Below are 21,300 nucleotides of genomic sequence, written 5' to 3'. Positions count from 1 at the left end.
AGGACATAGATATAAGCATGTGATGGCAGCACTGTAATAGCCCCAAACTGTCTATCAACAGCATAATGCATTTATACTTTAACCTGATTATTTACCCATTCTTTCCAGCAAGAAAAGATTTCTAACTATGAAAAAAATTCCCATCCTCAAGCCACCTGGCTTTTTGGCTCTTGCGTTCCTTATGCTTCCAAGTTTTTTAAAAAAAGAAGAACATGGCCGGGCGCTGTGGCTCACGCCTGTAATCCTAGCTCTTGGGAGGCCGAGGCGGGCGGATTGCTCAAGGTCAGGAGTTCAAAACCAGCCTGAGCAAGAGCGAGACCCCGTCTCTACTATAAATAGAAAGAAATTAATTGGCCAACTGATATATATATATAAAATTAGCCGGGCATGGTGGCGCATGCCTGTAGTCCCAGCTACCCGGGAGGCTGAGGCAGAAGGATCACTCGAGCCCAGGAGTTTGAGGTTGCTGTGAGCTAGGACGCCACGGCACTCACTCTAGCCTGGGCAACAAAGCGAGATTCTGTCTCAAAAAAAAAAAAAAAAGAACATAATACTTTATAGGATATTGTGTTTTATTGTTGGGCTAGCCATCATATATTGTTCTATCAAGCCAATATTTGCCTATCTATAATTTCCACTCAATCTTACTGCATGCTCCACTGTAACTATACCTCAGAATCACTTAAATTTTTTTTTCCTGAATAGTTTTTGTTCAATGCTATGAGTAATGTTATGATATTGTGTACATATGCTTTTTATACATCCTACACTCAAGTACATTAACTACAAGGCTCCTTACACTGCCAGTTTATTTAGGTGCTTTCTCCTTTTCTTCCTCATGATTTGTTTCTAGATCAGAATTTCAAATTGTTTAGATGTCTGCAATTGAGCTACACCCTTAGTCTAGCAATAGAATCACACTTTGTAGGAAGTTCTGAAATGTGTTTTCTAAAGTATGTTTTTAGCACCTTGCAACATTCATTTTCTTTATTTCAGGAGTCAGCAAATTTTTTCCACGAAGGGACAAATAGGAAGTAGTTGTGGCTTTGCAGGATGGATAGTCTTAGTTGCCAACTTTCAACAACGCTATCAAGCACAAAAACCACCACAGATAGTACATAAGTCAATACACACTGTTGTGTTCCAATAAAACTTTATTTACAAAACCAAGGCAGCTTGTGGGGTGTAGTTTACCTACCCTTGTTTTATATTTTTAACCAGAAGCAGATGTTTGCCCCCAGATTTGTCACCTTGTGTCACTAATTCAGTTAACCAGAATTTGACAAGAATATTAGCTTGGTTGCTTCCCTTATGTGAAAGAAAACTGCCAGGGTCATTCTAAAACCTTCAATACTCAACACAAATCTAAGAATTCTTTTTAAAGAAATGTAGGAAAATGTATATATAAGGATGTTTATTTAAACATTTATAATAAAGGACTAGAAACAGTTTAATAGAGATTTTCTTTTAAAAATTAAATTAGTGACTATTCAGCAAATAAACTATTCAGACCAAGAAGCAGACACACAAAGATGGTGACAATATTTTCCTTGGTATAAAAGTCATTTTCCTAAGTGACTGTAAAACAATGCCTACTACTTTAAAATTTGGGGAAAACATCTGAAAATATTTTGTAAAGAATTAATGGTAGAAATATGAGTGATTTGGTATTTCAGGTTATTTTCTACATTTTGAATTCTCTTCACTACACTTGAATTCTGTAAGTTGAAGAAAAATTACTATGAAGGAACAATTTCAGCTAGTCTTAGTCCAGCAAATAGCCATACACTGCTATTATATCAACACAGATCCTTATAGCAATCATAGCTATTAAAATGCTTTTGTATTTTGTTTTGATCTATAAGAATCCTGTGAGGTAACTAAGAATTTCTCTAATAAAATGCTCAGTTTTCCTAGATTCATCCAAATAATATCTGCAACCATAAAGTAGAGCTGGATATTTAAACCATTCTTAATTTTAAAAATCCAAGAACTTATAAAAATATTCTCCTTTAGTATGGAAATTTCCATCTTTTATAGGTTCTATCTTTTATTGCTAAGGACATGTGCTTAATATCTAAAAATTACTTTCCTTGATTAAGTCAGTAATTAAATGGCAACAGTGAAGAGAATCTTACCCCAGGAAAATTTTTACACGAAGTTCTTTTTTGGTCCTTGAGATTGTCTTCAGTGTGGTAATTTCTGCATCAAACCAAAATCCTCTTTGTCCAGGATTTTCCACATTGTAATTAACCATTACCACATCACCAACATTTAATTCACTCCATTTCAAAATGGTTCTAGCTCGTGGTCTAAGATCCTTGCCATTCATTTCTAGAATACCACTTTCTGGATATCTGAGGAGAGAGAGAACCACAGAGCATGGCTTATGATTATCACCAAAAACAACTAAAATTTTATGCAATATATAGAAAAATCTAATTTGTAGAATTAGTTATCTAAGAGAAAAAGTAATATGGGTTGCAATGTCCTTAAATAGCAAGTATATTTCATGTTGGCCTCTCACCTGTATTGTGATGCCTACAGGTTGGTCTCTATAAGTGTGAGAATAAATCCTCTCCCCATCCCCACTAGGCCTCTTTTCATGGCTTGCTGAATGCCAGGCAAGTGTTTACTCCATGTTAAAGAACCACCATTATATCTACCTTGAGGGAGCGATATACTATTTCTCTAGAACATATTAGATGTAATATATCTATTCAGTCAATGATTACTGTTATAATCTGGATATTCTGAATGAGAGACTGTATATTCTTAGTGGAAATTAAATGATATGCATTCAAGATCTTAATTCCCAGAGTAAAACAATTCTTAAGGTCCAAAGACATTCACTGCTTGCTGGGAAGGGAGGGAGGTAATAAAAGATAGAATTTTTAAACCCAAGTTTAAGATTAGATAGATTTTTAATTATTTATTATTTTTTTATTGATTGATTGAGACAAAGGTCTTACTCTGTCACCCAGGCTGGAGTTCGGTGGTATGATCATAGCTCACTGCAACCTTAAACACTTGGGCAGACTATAAGCATGTGCCATCATGCCTGGTTAATTTTTAAATCTTATTGTAGAGACAGGGTTTAGTAATGTTGCCCAGGCTGGTCTTGAACTCCTGCCCTCAATCGATCCTCCTGCCTCAACCTCCCAAAGTGCTGAGATTACAGGCATGAGCCACTGTGCCTGGCCAACAATTATTTTAATAGGGCTAAATGTTGGTCCTTCTCTGATCTTGGAACCAGTTCATTGAATTCTGCCATTTGTTTTACTCATAATAAGAACAAGAACGTAGCATTCTTCAATAGCCTCCATTTTCCCAGGAAGAAAAGATTCTAGTTCTTACATGTAGACAGCTCTCTAGTAATACTTAAAAACCAAAACATTTTATATGTACCAGAAAGAACATGTAAAAAAATTCTAGCAGAATCTTGGCTTTATTTACATTTTGTATAGGTAAGCACAACCAACCCAAACCTGACCTATACTGAAAGCTTTAGAAAGTTCTTTAATTTTAGGCCTTCTTGGTATCATCAGGTCCAAGTACAAAATATTACAGTTCACACTGGCTTCTATAAAAGCAGCTTCACCTGCTGCTCCTACATACTGCTAGGTAGTAGAGGGACAAATAAATGAATAACACTTGATTCTTGTTCTTACAAAGTTCAATCTATTGAGGTAGGCCAACCTATAATACTATAGCAGTGGTTCTCACAGTGTGGTACCCAGACTAGCAGCATCAGCACCATCTGGAGATGTGTCAGAAATGCAAATTCTTGGGCTCCACACTTCAGACCCTGAGTCAAACTCTGGAAGTGAGGCCTCACAATCTACTTTTACAAATCCTGTCCGTGATCCTGATGCATGCTCAAGTTTAAGAGACTACTGTGCTGTAAGAACATAAGAATTAAATATATTATAGTGTAACAGTATTAACAAAGTAGAACTAAGGGAAGAAACCTTTAACTCACAATCAAGAGTGGCCTGCTAAAAATGATAGCGGGTCTAAAGCTGGAAGCAGCTCTAGCAGCTAGCCTTGGTTCTTCTAAATCAAATAAGGACATGTAAGCCTAGGACTCTCACCGTATATCTAACTCATTTAGAATAAATAGATATTAATCCTGTGTGGGATTGTAATCATCCAATTTAATCAAGTCTCTAAGTTTTAGTTAGTTGGAAAAAAAAAAACCTCAGGATTGCAAGGGACCTCAGACTATCTGGTCCATTTACCCTCTCAGTGCCATACTTACCTTCTACAATGAGCCTTCCAAATAATTAACCTCTGCTTATATGGGGTGGGATGGGGATAGGGAGGGCAGAGGGCAGTTTTAGCCCTAAGAAAAGCCATTCTGTCTTCACAGTTCTGACATACAAAAGAGAAGATACTCTGTAATGAATCAAAGACAAGCTTTTGTAACTCATTCTATGCCTTAGTTCCATGAAGAAATCTTATACTCTCACCACAACAGATCTAATATTTACAGCCTACATGTCCCTGCCACCTTCAATCTTCTAATTAAAAACATTCTTAATAAGTTTCCTTCAACTCATGTAACAGGGTTTTGATTCCCTTTATCATCTTGGTGTCTTCTCTCAAAGTATATTCTATTTTTAGCCTGCCTACGTTTAGATTCCCAATTTAGCATCTCCCCTCCACCCCCAGCCTTCCGCCACTTCCTTGATTTAGCGCTTCTAGCCATCACGTATCCTTGGAAAAGTAATTAAACCTCTGGGACTATTCCTCATCTGTAAAGTGAACCTAATGCTAACTATCTCATATAGTTCTGAGAACTAAAATGAGACCCTTAAGGCACTCAGAACAGTAAATGATGTGGTAAATGTCAGTTATTAACATTTAGTTGTAATTACATAGGAATACTACTAAAGAACGAATCTGAAAAGTACAAACTCATGTCTTGTTCTACTCTTCTTTTCCAATCCTACTTTTCAATGGTCAAACCTAAATGTAGAAGTCTCTAGCTCAACGTCTGGTGTTTACATACTCCTGTTTCACATTGTTTCACAATGGTTTGGTCAGAAAAACAACCAACATTTTTCTCAATCTATACCATGAAGACAAACTAGATCTTTCAGGGCTCTTCTAATTCTAAAGTTGTGAATTAATTTCCTGCCTCCATATTCTTAAGGCCATAAGATAGAAAATTATTCTATTTTAGATGTGATTCCTTTCTCAGGTGTAATGTGAAAATTTTGACATGACATTATCATCATTCTGTGTTTTTAAAATATAGTAAAAAGTACATTACAATAGTAACAAATTTCTCCATTTGCCTAAGTTTGTCAAAATTAGATACCTAGAATGGAAATACCTTGAACAAAGTAGAGAACCTGAACAGTTTTCAAATTGTAAACAAAAACATATTTATATGGAGGGCAAAATAAGTCATTTCATACAACTGAGCAAGGGAATTTAAGCTATGTTTGCACCAAAACTAAATCTGTACAAATTCAAAGCAAAATTATGTAGATTATATGTATATTGTATGTGTATATAGTTAAATCTATAAAAGATATGTCATGAAAATGAAGTATACCTTTTCTAATTCTTACAAAGGAGATAGTAAGTCAACTGCTAGATAAAAATACAGATGGGGCACATAAAACTACACTTAAGTCAGGAACATATCAAGTGCTCAATTATCTACTATTGTTTTCCTGGGCACCTTCGTCTATATGTATCTTTTTTTTTTGGAGACAAAATCTCACTCTGTCACCCTAGCTAGAGTGCAGTGGTGTCATTATACCTCACTGCAACCTCCAACTCCTGGACTCAAACAATCCTCCTGCCTCAGCCTAGCCTAGGACTAGCCTAGGACGGGTGGCTCACACCTCTAATCCTAGCACTCTAGAAGGCCAAGGTGGGAAGATAGTTTGAGGTCAGGAGTACGAGACCAGCCTGAGCAAGAGCAAGACTCTGTCTCTACAAAAAATAGAAAACTTAGCAGGGTGTGGTGGTGCATGCCTGTAGTCCTAGCTAGGACTCTCACCCGTCCTGTCCCATATCTTAATTCTTATATGGTGATGACTCTAAAACTCTACCCTTACTCAAGCTTTTTAGATTCATATATCCAGCTATACCTCTAAATACATCCAACTACACCAGATGTCCCAGAAGCACCTCAAATTCAAAACATTCCAAAATCAAATTCCCCCACCCCATAATCTGATGTTCATGCTCTCAGAAACTTAGAAGTTATCTCCAATTCCTCTTATAATGCTTCCATCCATTAATGCTTGTTTAACATAACTCTACCCCCTTAGTTAGGATCTGCATTTTACAGATCTTGACTACTGCCAAGGCTAACACATCCCCCAGTCTTTAGGATACCTTCCAATCCATATTATACTTCTGCCAAAGTGAGGATTCTAAAATATATCCACTTACAATATTTTATTAAGTCTGATTACAATCTGTTGATGGGCTATGGGCAAACAGATATTCTCATATATTGCTGATGGGAACACAAAGTGGTGTGTTCCCCTCATGGAAGGGAATCTGGCAATAGTCAAAAATTGCCTATATTTACTTTCTGACCCAGGAATTTCACTTCTAGGAACACATCCCAAACATAAAATTCCCCATGAAAAGATACATGCACAGGCTATTTATAACCACACTATTTGTAACAGGACTAGAATCAAATGTCCATAGCAGAAACTATTAACATAGTAGTTATATAATGGACTACCATGCTCCTATAAAAAAAGAATGAGGAATATATGCTATGGGGTGATCTCCAGGATATATAAAATAAAAAAAAGATGAGGTGCAAACGTGTAGAATATGATTTTCTATTCATATATAAATGTGCACACACGTATACACACATTTTAAGTTAGAAGGATAAATCAAACTAATATTGTTACTTATACAACAAGGTAAGAAATAGGGTAGAAAGAATCAGAATGGAGGCTCAATTTCTCTTAATGTACCTTGTTTTGGAGATTTAACTGTGATACTGTGGTGTTTCACATAATTACAAGCAAAATTAACAAAATTGGAGAAATCCCCCCAAACCAAAAGCCAAATGAAACAAATGTACACAATTGGTGGCTTCACTTCAGAGGAACAAGTAATTTAAAAACATTAACTTGACTATATAGCCCAAATAATGTATTTCCTAAGGATAATGTTTTAAAATTGTTTTCAGTAGTCCTATTGTTTGTAACATTAGTACTGTTGAGATTAATACCCCTTCCACTCTAAATTTAATTAGAAATATCACTATAAACCCATGGTATACTTAAATATTTTCTAGCTTTGTCTAGTGAAAAGACAAGTATCAATGAGCAACCCAGCATATGTGCTCTAAATACCATTTCTAACCAAGAATAACTGGGGATTCTCCAGGAAATGGCTGAATCCAGGCCTGGAGCATGCTGTTGCACCCAAACACAACGAAGTGCTCAAGAACTATTATATCAGGTTCAACCTGAAGAAGCCTCCATAGGCCAGAGATAAAATAATCTGGGCACCAAAAATAAAAACTTGGATAGATTAAAACAAGTCTTAAAATCCACTGTAAATTCATAATTCTTAAAAGTAAAAATTTCACTTGTCAACCTTTGGAGGATTCTAGGGAATTACACTACAATTTTATAATAGATGGATCAGGCTGACAACACCTAAATCTTACCACAAAAAAAAGAAGCAGGTATTATGCGTCTACAGATGCCACACAATAGGTAAGCAAACACCATCTCTCAAGTAGTCTTATATAGTAATAAGATTTAAATCCAACCTAACTTCTAGATGTAACTATTAAAATTAGCTTTTCGGGAAACTAACACATAACAGAAGAATGTGTTAAATACCACTCTAAAGATATGATCAGTAAAATCCAGACTGGGAAAACTATAGAAGACAAATTACATAGTTTATTAAAAAAGAAAAAAAATTTTTTTTTTTTAAAGACAGAGCCTCACTCTGTTGTCAGGGCTAGAGTGTTGTAGTGTCAGACTAACTCACAGCAACCTCAAATGCTTGGGCTCAAGTGATCCTCCTGCCTCAGCCTCCTGAGTAGCTGGGACTATAGGTGCTCGCCAACACACTGGGCTAGTTTTTTTCTTTCTATTTTTAGTTGCCCAGCTAAGTTTTTTTTTTTTTTTTAAGTAGAGACAGGCCCACACTCTTGCTTGGGCTGGTCTCAAACTCCTGACCTCAAGTGATCCTCCCGCCTCGGCCTCCTAGAGTGCTAGGATTACAGGTGTGAGCCACTGTGACCAGCCTCAAATATTAATAAATATTAAGCAGAAATCTATAGATGAGACTTAACCTATCAAATAAATATAATGGATGGACCTTGCTTTCTGATCCTTATTTTATCAGCCTAAGTATATTTTAAACAAACAATTAAGAAACTGAACACCGGCTACTTGATATTAAGTAATCACTGAGTTTTATGTGGGATTTGTTAAACTTTGTGTTTCAGAGTTCCCAAGACCATTCATTCCCAGGTTCAAGGATTCACTAAAACTCACAGGACTCCTCCTCTACAGGACAGCATATAGCTGTACCTATGGTTATGATTTATTAGTACTATAGCAAAAGGATATAAAGTAAAATGAGCAAAGGGAAAAGGCACATGGATTAAGAAACTAGACACAAGCTCTAAGAGTCCTCGCCCAGTGGAGTCACACAGGGTATGCTCAGCTCCCCCTTGTCTACCAAAGCAGCTCATCAGAGTGTACTCAAGGTAACTAGGGCCCAGTCACATAGGTACAGACTAGTACATACCAAAATTCTAGGCCCCCAGAAGCAAATGGACAGCATAAAACATTGTTTGCTGAAAGAGCTTAGACATGATGAGTTATTTTTAATCAGGAAATGACTGGAATGCTCTTGAAATCTAAGTTCCCAAACACTAGCCAAGGGCCAACCACATAAGCAGATCTTCTTAAAGATAGTAGTCTCTGATCTGATATGATAACTTTTCTGCAAACCCTAAAAAGAACCCTTTTAGTTATTTTGTCAGTTGGATGTTCTGGGAAACAGATGGCAGATAAAGGTGACATCTATGAAAGACAGGGAGAAAGAACAGAAGTAGGCAATAAATACCCTTAGACCATGATGCTGGTCTATCACCCTGAAAGGATGAAAGGTCAGGCAGGGAAAGCCTGAGAGTGTGGTACAACTCTGACAAAGTCTTGGCAAACCCTAATGGTAAACTCAGGTGCAGAGATTAACATTGGGCAGAAGTTGCCAGGTCACTGGCTGGGGATGCCAATAAAGAACAAAACCCTGGCTCAAACACCATGGCATAGCTCAAAAATGCTATGGTGAAGATTATAAGCTAACTGTACTCCTTGTAGCTAGTCAGTAGAGATCTTTCTTGACGGGAGATCCAATTGGTACATACCATGGTCACTAAGGCCATATATTAGGCCACATTTGAAATGTAAGGTTTGAGACCTTCAAAATAATCCAGTGGTGCTCAAGGATGCTGATAAACAAAACTGGCCATGAGTTGATAATGGATGAAGCAAGGTGATAGGTTCACTATACTGTTCTTCTGCTTATGTTTAAAGATTTCTACAATGAAAACAAATAAAAATGCTATGTAAGTTAAACTCTAAAAGGCTCTTATTTTTTAAATGTTTTCTATGTGTACAAATTTTAAAAGTTTCACCCAAGGCTTATAATAAAAACAAGTAGTCTCCTGGTACAGACCATTAAGCTCCTAACTCTTGTTCCCCAGAGGCAACCACTTTCAATTCTCAGCTATTCCTTACTTACCTCCATATTTTTAAATACTTATTTAAATGCTTAATTTTTAAATGCTTAAAATTTGTTTTGTAAACTGTTACTCTACCTATCCCCCACATACAGTTTACTTGCCTACATCCTCCTCTTATAATTCTAACACAGGGCAACTGCTCTCTAAGCATTTACATATATTTACAACAACTCTTATGACAGAGGTAGGCATTATTCTATCTCCACTTTACAGATGACGCACAATAACTTATTTGGGCAACATTAAGAAACAGAGACGTGGTTCACATTCTTTCATTCTTTTTTTTTTTTTTTTTTTGAGACAGAGTCTCGCTTTTGTTGCGCAGGCTAGAGTGAGTGCCGTGGTGTCAGCCTAGCTCATAGCAACCTCAAACTCCTGAGTTCAAGCAATCCTGCTGCCTCAGCCTGTGCCTGGCTAATTTTTTTCTATAAATATTAGTTGGCCAATTAATTTCTTTCTATTTGTAGTAGAGACGGGGTCTCGCCCTTGCTGAGGCTGGTTTCGAACTCCTGACCTCGAGCAATCTACCCGCCTCGGCCTCCCAGAGTGCTAGGATTATAGGCGTGAGCCATCGCGACCGGCCCACATTCTTGATTGTGTGGCTCAACTCCATTCTCAACAAGGGTTGACCAACTTTCTTGCTCTCAAGCACATTATACAAACGATGTAGGTTTGTAAAACCAGTATTTCAAATTTTTTAAACATGTTAACTAGTATTCACCACTAAATAATGATGTGTGTTTTAAGTACATTTCCTTCCTGTCACAGCTTTATTTCCTTTGAGTACCTAACTGTTCTTTTTGGTTGCTATTTAGTCACTATATGCCTATTATTAATTTGTCTCCATTCCTCCACAGTTGGTAAAACTCTTCTGTGTTCAAACGTTTCAAGTACTCTACTAATCTTTTGGGCTGCAAAACATTTCTAGAGCTCTGTCGTATTCCAATTTAAACAGCTTGCTCTGTAGGCCTAGGCCTGTTCCATTGCTGTCGTGTGGGATCTGCCATGACATCCTATGCTGAATCCTATTTCCTGGATAGCATGTCATCTTTCTTGCTTTAAACCCTGAGTAGGGTTAAGAGTGGTTAAAATCTTCTTTAATACAAGTTAAAGAATCCCTTTGTTCTCAGTCTTATTCCATATGCCTATCTCCAAAGTACCTAGAGAATTCAAGTCCTGAAGCTTCCTAAGGTTCTCTAACACCAAGTTACTTACTTCTTGTTGGTTGACTTTTTTTTTTTTTTTTTGAGACAGAGTCTCACTCTGTTGCCCAGGTTAGAGTGCTGCGGTGTCAGCTTAGCTCACAGCAACCTCAAACTCCTGGGCTCAAGCCATCCCCCTACCTCAGCCTCCAGAGTAGCTGGGACTATAGGCATGCACCACCATGCCCAGCTAATTTTTTCTATATATTTTAGTTGGCCAATTAATTTCTTTCTATTTTTAGTAGAGACAGGGTCTCACTCTTGCTCAGGCTGGTTTCAAACTCCTGACCTTGAGCAATCCTCCCGCCTTGGCCTTACAAAGTGCTAGGATTATAGGCGTGAGCCACCACGCCTAGCCTGTTGGTTGACTTCTTTGCCATAGGATTCAGCTTTCTTTGGGCTAAGCTAGGTGCCAATTTATACATTAGTATTTTACCTTCCAAAATTTTATTGCTTTCCCTTGTGTTCTGACTTCAATCCTTTTATCCTTGGGGGTTTATGCATTTATTCTCTGTCTTTTGGAGGGTTTAGGAAGGAGTAGAAAACAAACACGCATCTTAATCTCTTTAAGATTAATTATCTGGGAAATTTTATTCACCTTTAATTTCTTCTTGCCATATGCCTTCTATACTGCAGCCATACTAATCTATTTTCAAGTAGCCTCATATTTCCTGTTTCTTTATCCTGTACCCTGCTGTTTTCCTTCAGGAACACAGAAACATCTCTTCTCTCTTCTATCTTGTACTCTCAAAGCTATGAGTGCATATTTCTATCACACTATAAAACAGCAATTTTTCATTGAGGAGCTATTACTATTTTCAAACTTTAGGGTACTTGCACTATACCAGGGCTACAAATATTTGGAAACATGCCCAATTCACTAAATAGAAAAATCTGCTTTATATAAATCTCTTAATCAAATATAATAAACTACAACTGCTGTATTTGAAACAGATCCCCTTGATTCTGCTGTCTCCTTAAGGATCCTTGATCTAAATATTAATAGTTAGGTAGAAATATAAAATTTCATGCAGAGCTAGTAAGAAAAAAGCTTTTAAAAGATGTTTTTAGTGTTCTTAAAAATATGTAGGCAGCTAAACTATTAATTATACCAGTACTCAAGAGGAAGCCTTTTCAAGTATTGGCAGCTACTGACAAAGCAGTCCCCCTTTCCCATGAAATTTAATGTATAGTTGAAGCTAATCACAGCAATTGGTCCAAGCAGCTGACTTCAGTATTACATTGAGTAAAATGATCATGCAGACTGTATGAAACATTTTGGGAGGTACGGAAACTTGAACTTCTTTTTTTGATATGGGACTTTAAAATCACATTCAACTTCTAAAACAGGGCTTAAGGTGTCCCTAAAGAACTGGAACACAGAAAAGTAACAATGTATCAAGGTCAAGTTTACCAATACTGTGCTAAGGGCCAACCCTACACCTGTGGAAGGAAGTAATTAGGGTCATTCTACTTTTTCTTGTACTATGACCTCCTAGTTCTCAAAACCTGGAAGTCAAGGTATTATTCTAATATAGGTATAAAACATTCTAATTAGGTACTTTGCATCCTTGAGAATTTAGAACCACTTTGTTGTGATAAAGTCTATATTTCCCAGTAAACCCTAAATATGCCCTAAGCTTTAACCTTCCCCAAAACATTTTCATTGCTCCAAGTGCAATGAAAGTCTCCTAGAGTTATCCTTCAGAGTACATGCTTTTGATAATCCTTAACTATGTGACGTCTTTGCTAATTAAAAACAAAACTGGATTTTGCTAACAGAAAATGACGAGTAAAGCTCAGGTACTTAGATTTCATGGAAAGAGATTAAGCTCTATTTTTTAAAAATGGCCTTACCAGCACAATTCACTATTGCAAGCATGTGGAAACAACTCAAGTCAATTCATGAGTGGATTATTAAAATTGGTATATGTATACAATGGAATATTACTCGATTATAAGAAACGACGGTGATCTAGCACCTCTTATATTTTCCTGGTTAGAGCTTGAGCCCATCCTTCGAAGTGAGGTATCACAAGAACGGAAGAATAGGTTACTCACTATCAAATTAGCACTAACTGATCAACACTATGGTGCTCACATGATAGTACCGTAATATTCCCCAAGGACTGGGAGTTGAGGGTGGGTAAACTCACAACTAATGGACTCGGTGAGTGTTGTAGGGGGGAAAAAAGCACATGGTTTGGGTGTGGCAAAGTCATAACATGCATTCAAAATGTTTGTACCCCCATAATGTCCTAACCTTAAAAAAAAAATAAAAATAAAAAAGTAAAAAGTAGCCTTACTATAAAATAGTGAAAGAACATTTTCTTAAGTAGCTTTTAAGCTGACTAATAATTCTGAGACTCAAACTGTATCAAGTAAGGCAGTAACACTGAAACCCTGTTCTTTCAAAACACAGCTTCCTGGGGCTAATATGTTTAAATAAGGACACCCTCATCTGGAGGCGTTCTAGTTTAGCAAATCTTTAATATCATACCTCATGCAAAAAGAGAACATTTCTTATTCTAATAGATAAACTTCACAAAGTTTCATACCTAAAATTCAAAGCTTACTCAAAAAATTTAGAAAAACTCACTTAAAACTTCTTACACTGAGATTTTATATACTACATGAACACATTAACATTGGTGGATAACTACTTTAATAGTAGGGGAAACATAATTAGGTTAAAAATACCTATGCCAAAAACACATCTCTAAATATTATTTAAGAGCACTTACCAAAATACTGTGGCTTTATTAGTAAATGAAAAGCAAAAAAAATTGATTCTATCACCAGGTATTTTTCAACATCAGAAAAAAGAACGTGGGTCAAGCAAATATTTACAGGCTGGGCCCGGTAGCTCACACCTGTAATCCTAGCACTCTGGGAGCTGCAGGTGGGAGGATTTGCTTGAGCTCAGGAGTTCCAGACCAGCCTGATCAGGACCGAGACCTCACCCTTATTAAACATAGAAAAAGTAGCTGGGTATTGTGGCACATGCCTGTAGTCCCTGTTACTCAGGAGGCTTAGGCAGGAGGATCGCTTGAGCCCTGGAGTTAGAGGCTGCAGTGAGCTATGATGATGCCACTGCACTCTACTCAGGGTGACAGAGTGAGACTCTGTCTCCCAAAAAAAAAAAAAAAAAAAAAAGCAGGTATCTACAGATCAGTAAATTAAAACGGAAAGGTTTAAAACAAAACAAAAAAACCTACCAATAAACTGAAGACCTGGAATTCAAAACAAATTCCAAATCTAGTGTCTAAACTACATAGTTTCTAAGAGAACCACTGCTCTGTATACTTAACAAGCCCCTGGGTACTTGTGTAAATAGATTTCTGGACCCTACACAAGGCCCACCCAATGTGGGGGCAGGGATGGAGGGGGCCCCTCAGGAATCTGCATCTTAAACACTTACCTGGGTGAAACTGCATTTTTCTAACCATATTTGAGAAACACTAATATAGAGACAAAACAAATTTGAAGAGGTAAAATCAAGTGATATTAGTGTAAAGTCCTTTTTCTAAGTACTAAGTGATCTTAAAAACATAAACAAAGAATGATAAGGTCACATACAGATCTAACTTCTCTCCTTTTGATCACTATTCATTCAAGACCCTGCAAATCATAGGTTAGAAGAAATACTCTAAGTCTTTGGTACATATATCAGTAACAACCAAGAAGCAATGGGGCAGACAGGTGATTGCACCAGGGTTCTGAAATTAAATCTCTCATTCTAACTCCCTACACTCAAGATTAACATGACACTTCAAGAAAAATATGCTCTTTCTCTCATCAAAACCTAGAAATCATTACATTTGACTCACTCAAAACATTTGAGACTCCTTTCGAAATACATCACTACATGTCAATATACTTAAGAAAGTCAGTTTTGTTACTTTATAGAAAAACTACTTTCATCTAAAAATACCACTTGATTTTATTCAGAATTGGCTCATTGACTTCTATTTGCAGTAGCCATAATTAAGGCTACTCAAAAGCATGTACCACAGGCTGAGAATAGCTCCAAAAATCTTACAGAATGCTGGGAGCAATGACAACATATTTTAAGACATTTGCCAGATGAGCTTTTAATTATAGCCTAGCATAAGTTACCCCCAAATTTCTAAGTGATGCTCTAACATTTCCATTTTATCTCAATCCCATGGTAAAGCCTTGACATTGTATTAAAAGCAGCAGTTTACAGCTTAAAAAACCCTTTTAATGAGTATGTATTCTCCCCATAGAAAAATGCACACAGGCATTTATGGACAAATAAAGAACCTCTGGTATATGCATGTGTTCTGTGAAGGCATCATGACTAGAGAGATAAACACAAGTTTTTTAAAGTATGTAAACAACCCTATATGCTATATATAGACAATGCTTTATAAACCTTTTTATAAGCATGCTTTTCCCAAAATGAGAAGGCAGTATGGTAGAGTAGTTGCAAGCATATGTTTTTCTAAATCTTGGTCTACTGTTTACTATAATACCTCTCTAACAATGGGCAAGTTATTTAACCTCAGTTATTCCCATTTACACATAAGTATCTACCTTCAATGAATTTCTATGAGGATTATATGAGATAATCCAGGTAAAATAATTGTATACTGCTTGGCCCACAGTGTTATTTTAATAAGAGAATTATTAAACTATAATTTGGGTATTACTTAAAAAGGCTTTTTTTGGCAGTCATTTACCCACATTTAAAGATTGCCAACTTTGCCTAGCCACAAACAATAATTACTCATTCTTAAGATATGATATAGACATTAACTTTCCTAAGAATTTTTCCTTCTTTACATACACCTTGTACAAACTACCAGGTGTTTTCTAGCTTACTTTTCTCCTTATAGAAATCATCTGAAACTTATAAATCAAGACCTCTAAATTAGATCACTAAATTCAATAACACAAAAGAAAAGCAAGTTACTAACAAGAACAGTTTTCTTAAATTTACCTTTTTAACTGGCCTATAAGACTGACTAAAGGTACACATTAAATCCCCAGTAGTAAGACAATAAGAAAACAAGCGGTAGTGTAGAACTATGGCCTAAAACTTAAAGCCTAGACCATATGATTAAGAACTTTATGTCAATGTTTTAGAGAAACTTTGAAATGATTGAAAATTTGTGGGCTGAATACATTGTAGTGACTAGAGACTGAGTTGCTTCATCTACGGATAACATTTCAAAGAAATGCATTTTATAATCAGTGAAGACCTTAAGATCTAGTTCAACTCTATCTCAACTTCAGGAGGCTTGTCTTAGGAGGATTGACTGGTATATTTAAGAGCCAAATTTAACAGGAAAACCAGAACTAGATCTCAGACTAAATAGTCAACAATTACACAGTATTTCCCCCCTACTCAAGAATTCCATAAAGTCACCCATAAACACATTATGGACACTACTTTTTATGCAAAGTTAATATGAGTCAAGACTGTATAGTGAAGAAATAGTCCTTCATTTAAAGTCCCCTACAGGTCATTTAGCTTGAATGAAATATAATTTTAGAAAAGACTTTGAGTTCTAATTATTTTGTCTATATGGAAACAAAATGGAAAAAAGCCTCAAACTACCTAACATGCTGAAATAAGAATGAACACCCAGATTCTTCAGATATTGCATATCATCTTTGGCCTTTAAATATTTACTATATTTAATTAAACTGTCACGTATCAACTCCTTTCCCCCATATTGCCCTTTAGTAGCAGTTGCCTAATAGAAATGGATAAAGCTGAGTTAAAAGGAGTCTACCAACAAGTGGTTCTCAAACTTGAGTGTGTCTCAGGATCACCCGAAGGATTTATTAGACCACAGATTACTGGGCCAGTCCCAGAGATCAATTCATCATATGTCTGGAGTGAGCCTAAAAATTTGTATTTCTAACAAGTGATGCTAATGCTCCTGACCAAGGACCATAATACTTTCAGAACCACTAGTCTAAAGCTTTAACCATCACTACACATTAGAATCACAGGAAAAGAGCTTCTGAAGACACCTATGCCTGGGCTGGAGAGGTGGTGTTCAGAAGGATTGTATAATATTAGAAGTTCTTTGGGGATAGGTCCCAGGCACTGATATTTTTGAAAATATCCTAGACAATGTGTAGCCAAGGTTGAGAACCATTAGTCTAGGTAATTAAAATGAATTTAAACTAAATCCATTGACAACAGGTGTTTCTTAATATCAAAGATAAAGATTTTAGCATTTGCCTGCTGATAAAGCAGCCAAAGGATAAATACAGATAAAATTCAGTGAATAGCCTCCGATGCTGACATACCTACAGTTTAACTTAGAAGTTGTATGTGTGCTTTTGCTTTAAATCCTAAGCAAAATCTAAAGCAAGTCTTTAGGTCAAAATTGCTATTTATATAAAATGGCTGACCTCTGAAGGCAATGAGGTACAGGCTATTACCAATTATACGTACAATGTCTGAGCTGACTGACCATACTGAATATTGATTAACTCTGGAGTCAGACAGTTTAATCAATGTGAACTATGGCAAGTTATATAATTAAGGATTGGTTTCCTCATATGATGGTTAATGTAACTAACATAGTCATGCTAAAGATTATGCAGCATCCATGTAAGAAGTCATGCTCAGAGCCTGGTACATGAGACTTAACATTATCTAAAATATTGTAAGCTATGCCATAAACATTAAAAGCACTAAGGAAATGACTGTCCTTCAAGACTACTACTTCCCTTTGGTCAACATCATGGCTCTTGATTAATAGCTTCAGGGTCTCTACTCTCATAAGACTATATTCACAATTTTGTGACCTTAGATGTTCAGAGCTCTTAAAAATACCAATCTTGGCTGGGCACGGTGGCTCACGCCTATAATCCTAGCACTCTGGGAGGCCGAGGCAGGTGGACTGCTTGAGCTCAGGAGATGGACAGCCTCTACCAAAGTGAGAGTGAGACCAAGAGTGAGACCCCGGCTCTACCAAAAATAGAAAAAATTAGCCAGGCATGGTGGTGCATGCCTACAGTCCCAGCTACTCGGGAGGCTGAGGCAGGATTGCTTGAGCCCAGGAGTTTGAGGTTGCTGTGAGCTAGGCTGATGCCACAGCACTCTAGCTGGGGCAACAGAGTGAGACTCTGTCTCAAAAAAACACAAAACTTACCTTTTACTAGCTTAACTATAGAGAGGATAATTGGTGGGAATAAGTAACATTTAGGGAGCTATAAAAGTGAATAGTACAAGCTTACTGAAATGAAGAAAAATTTGATATTCTTTTTCTTTTGTCAATCACTTCCTGATTTATAATTGCCTCTATAACCTTGACATTTTGCTTACTTTTAAATTCACCTCCCTTTTGTTTCTTGTCCAAAATACTAAAAAAAGAGTTTTTCAGTTATAGTTTCTCCCCAGTAATGAGGGCTTGGGGTGGGGTAAGGTAGCTCTCCTTGCAGCCAAGTTGTGTATGCCCACTAAAACTGGTACATTTTTTTTTTTTTTTTTTTTTTTTTGAGACAGAGTCTCACTTTGTTGCCCAGGCTAGAGTGAGTGCCGTGGCGTCAGCCTAGCTCACAGCAACCTCAAACTCCTGGGCTCAAGCAATCCTCCTGCCTCAGCCTCCCGAGTAGCTGGGACTACAGGCATGTGCCACCATGCCCGGCTAATTTTTTTTTTTCTATATTAGTTGGCCAATTAATTTCTTTCTATTTATAGTAGAGACGGGGTCTCGCTCTTGCTCAGGCTGGTCTCGAACTCCTGACCTCGAGCAATCTGCCCGCCTCGGCCTCCCAGAGAGCTAGGATTACAGGCTTGAGCCACCGCGCCAGGCCTAAAACTGGTACATTTAAAAATGATTTAAGAATTCCTTGGAATCTAAACCTCTAAAGTCTAAATTTAATAATCCTACTGTCAAATTTCTCCCTAAGTACTGATTAGGTTGGTTGAGTTCTAATAGAACAAGGGTGATGATAGGTAAGTGATATAGACTAGCATTCAGGGAAAAAAATCCCACAAATATCTACTTTGTACCAGGCACCTCTATGCTAACCTTTGTTTTATACTATCTGTGGGCAAGATACGAACTATAGAGTTGACAGCCTAATCTAGGCTTTAAGATTAACAAACTATGGAATATTCACAAGAAATCTTCAACAATTCAGCCTATGTTCAGCAAGAAATCTGTAGAAAAGGGACGTTCACAATTAGTAAAAACTCAAATTTTAAAACATCTCAAATCTCTTAAACCTGTTTTTCATAATCTTACAGTGTTTGTATCTTTGAGGGGAATAAAAAGGAGAAAGATTAGGAAAGAATGATTTTGTTTATATTTTACAATGGTGTCCATTACTATATTTTAAGGGTTTTTTGATTTGGTTTTTTGAAACTCTTCTACCTGGTAAGAATCAAATCTGTACTACTTACCATTCCTTGTAGACTGAAAATTGTTTTTAACTCTGCTGTCTGTAGTAGTGGTTAAAGATGCAAGAAAATATCTATTTATCTTGGTCTGATTCAGCAAGCAATTCTGTTTTAATCAAGTTCACTTCAAAGACTAAGAATTAATCTGGTCCTATACCAATAATTTATCCAATCTGTAGTTTACTACAAAAATAGCTTTTAAACAGCTCCATTCTAAACTGACAAACACTGCATACCCAAGAATTCCAGAGATAAGTTTCTTGATCCCATGTTACAATACTTCCCTGCCTTTGCTAAATGACAGTTTCTTCAAATTACACTGCTGCACTCAGAGGTTTGGTGATATGATTATGCACAGGCTTGCCAAATAAGCAAATTACTCTAGTAGGAAGAATGTAAAGTTAATTAAGTGAAAAACCGTGTTACTTAATCAGATCATAAACGTAATAGGATGGCATCCTATAAATATTTAAAGTACAAAAGAATAACTTTGAGAAATACTGTCTTAGAAGTAAGAATTATACTGAAGTTTGAGGCCATCTAATACCATCACTAACTTTATAAGTTATCTTTGCAACACACCATCACTAGTAAGTCTCCCGTCTATGGCTGAAGATGGCCAATGCTTGTTTACTGGCTTCTTCAAAGGCAAACCATTCTCTATCTTTAGATTTGACTGGTAGGAAGTTTAGGTTATCCTGAAACTTGCCTTCTGTGCTGTACGGAACTTCCTTCTACAATGAACTTTTAAATGAGAGAACTTTTAAATGAACTTTTAAAATGAGAGACCATGATCCAAAGCTTTCCAGTGAAGTATTTAGTTCTTTCAGCTACTATTCATTACAGTTTTTACATTTTTGCATTCTATATTGAACATGCACCAGGTCCTGTTGATATTGTTTTTATTTTATTTTATTTTATTTTTTTTGAGACAGAGTCTCGCTTTGTTGTCCAGGCTAGAGTGAGTGCCGTGGCGTCAGCCTCGCTCACAGCAACCTCAAACTCCTGGGCTCGAGCGATCCTTCTGCCTCAGCCTCCCAAGTAGCTGGGACTACAGGCATGCGCCACCATGCCCGGCTAATTTTTTTTTATATACATATCAGTTGGCCAATTAATTTCTTTCTATTTATGGTAGAGACGGGGTCTCGCTCTTGCTCAGGCTGGTTTTGAACTCCTGACCTTGAGCAATCCGCCCGCCTCGGCCTCCCAGAGAGCTAGGATTACAGGCGTGAGCCACCGCGCCCGGCCTGATATTGTTTTTAAAGCACAGAATCTAGAGTACAATATTCCAGGTAGGGAAGAGCCAGTCTAGTACAATAGAAGAATCATCTGGCTTGTTTTGGATAGCTTACTTTTAATAAAACAGGTTTATAGTATTAACTATTTGAGAGCCACATTCTATTGACTCAGAATTTACAGCAATGAAAAAAAAATCTGTTTATTACTACCGCTAGGCTACATACTCTACTAGCTATCTCTTCATTCTCCATCCAAGGAAGAACTTGTTTGATGACTTACTAAAGTCAACATGTACTTCACTTTAAAATTCATTTTTTTTTTTTTTTTTTGAGACAATCTCACTCTGTTGCCTGGGCTAGAGTGCCATGGCATCAGCCTAGCTCACAGCAACCTCAAACTCCTGTGCTCAGGTGATCCTCCTGCCTCAGCCTCCTAAGTAGCTGGGACTACAGGCACGTGCCACTATGCCTGGCTAATTTTTTCTATATATTTTAAGTTGTCCAGATAAAAAAAAAACATATATATAGAAAGAAATTAAGTAGAGATGGGGTCTTGCTCTTGCTAAGGTTGGTCTCGAACTCCTGAGCTCAACAATCTTCTCGCCTCGGCTTCCCAGAGTGCTAGGATTACAGGTATGAGCCACCACGCCTGGCCTTCATTTTTCTAATGATCTAAAAAAAAATGAAACTTTACCA

At 36.9% G+C, this 21,300-nt stretch overlaps 1 protein-coding gene across 4 annotated transcripts in view; it reads right to left on the bottom strand.

Moving 5' to 3' along the window:
- Positions 1–21,300, bottom strand: part of UHRF2 (ubiquitin like with PHD and ring finger domains 2) — an 80,665-nt gene that overhangs the window by 42,069 nt on the left and 17,296 nt on the right. For 3 of the 4 annotated variants that reach the window (XR_001147193.3, XM_076008690.1, XM_012738340.3), the window contains exon 4: positions 2,139–2,357. The exons of the other annotated variant lie outside the window; for it this stretch is intronic. Coding sequence is in view for 2 of the 3 variants with exons in the window: in XM_076008690.1 (XP_075864805.1) it covers positions 2,139–2,357 (219 nt within the window). In the remaining variant the exon portion in view is untranslated. The remainder of the gene's footprint in view (positions 1–2,138; positions 2,358–21,300) is intronic. 4 annotated transcript variants of the gene reach the window in all.

This window comes from Microcebus murinus, chromosome 12, assembly GCF_040939455.1.
Source record: "Microcebus murinus isolate Inina chromosome 12, M.murinus_Inina_mat1.0, whole genome shotgun sequence".
Classification (NCBI taxonomy): Eukaryota; Metazoa; Chordata; class Mammalia; order Primates; family Cheirogaleidae; genus Microcebus; species Microcebus murinus.
This window is presented reverse-complemented; position numbering and strand designations above follow the sequence as displayed.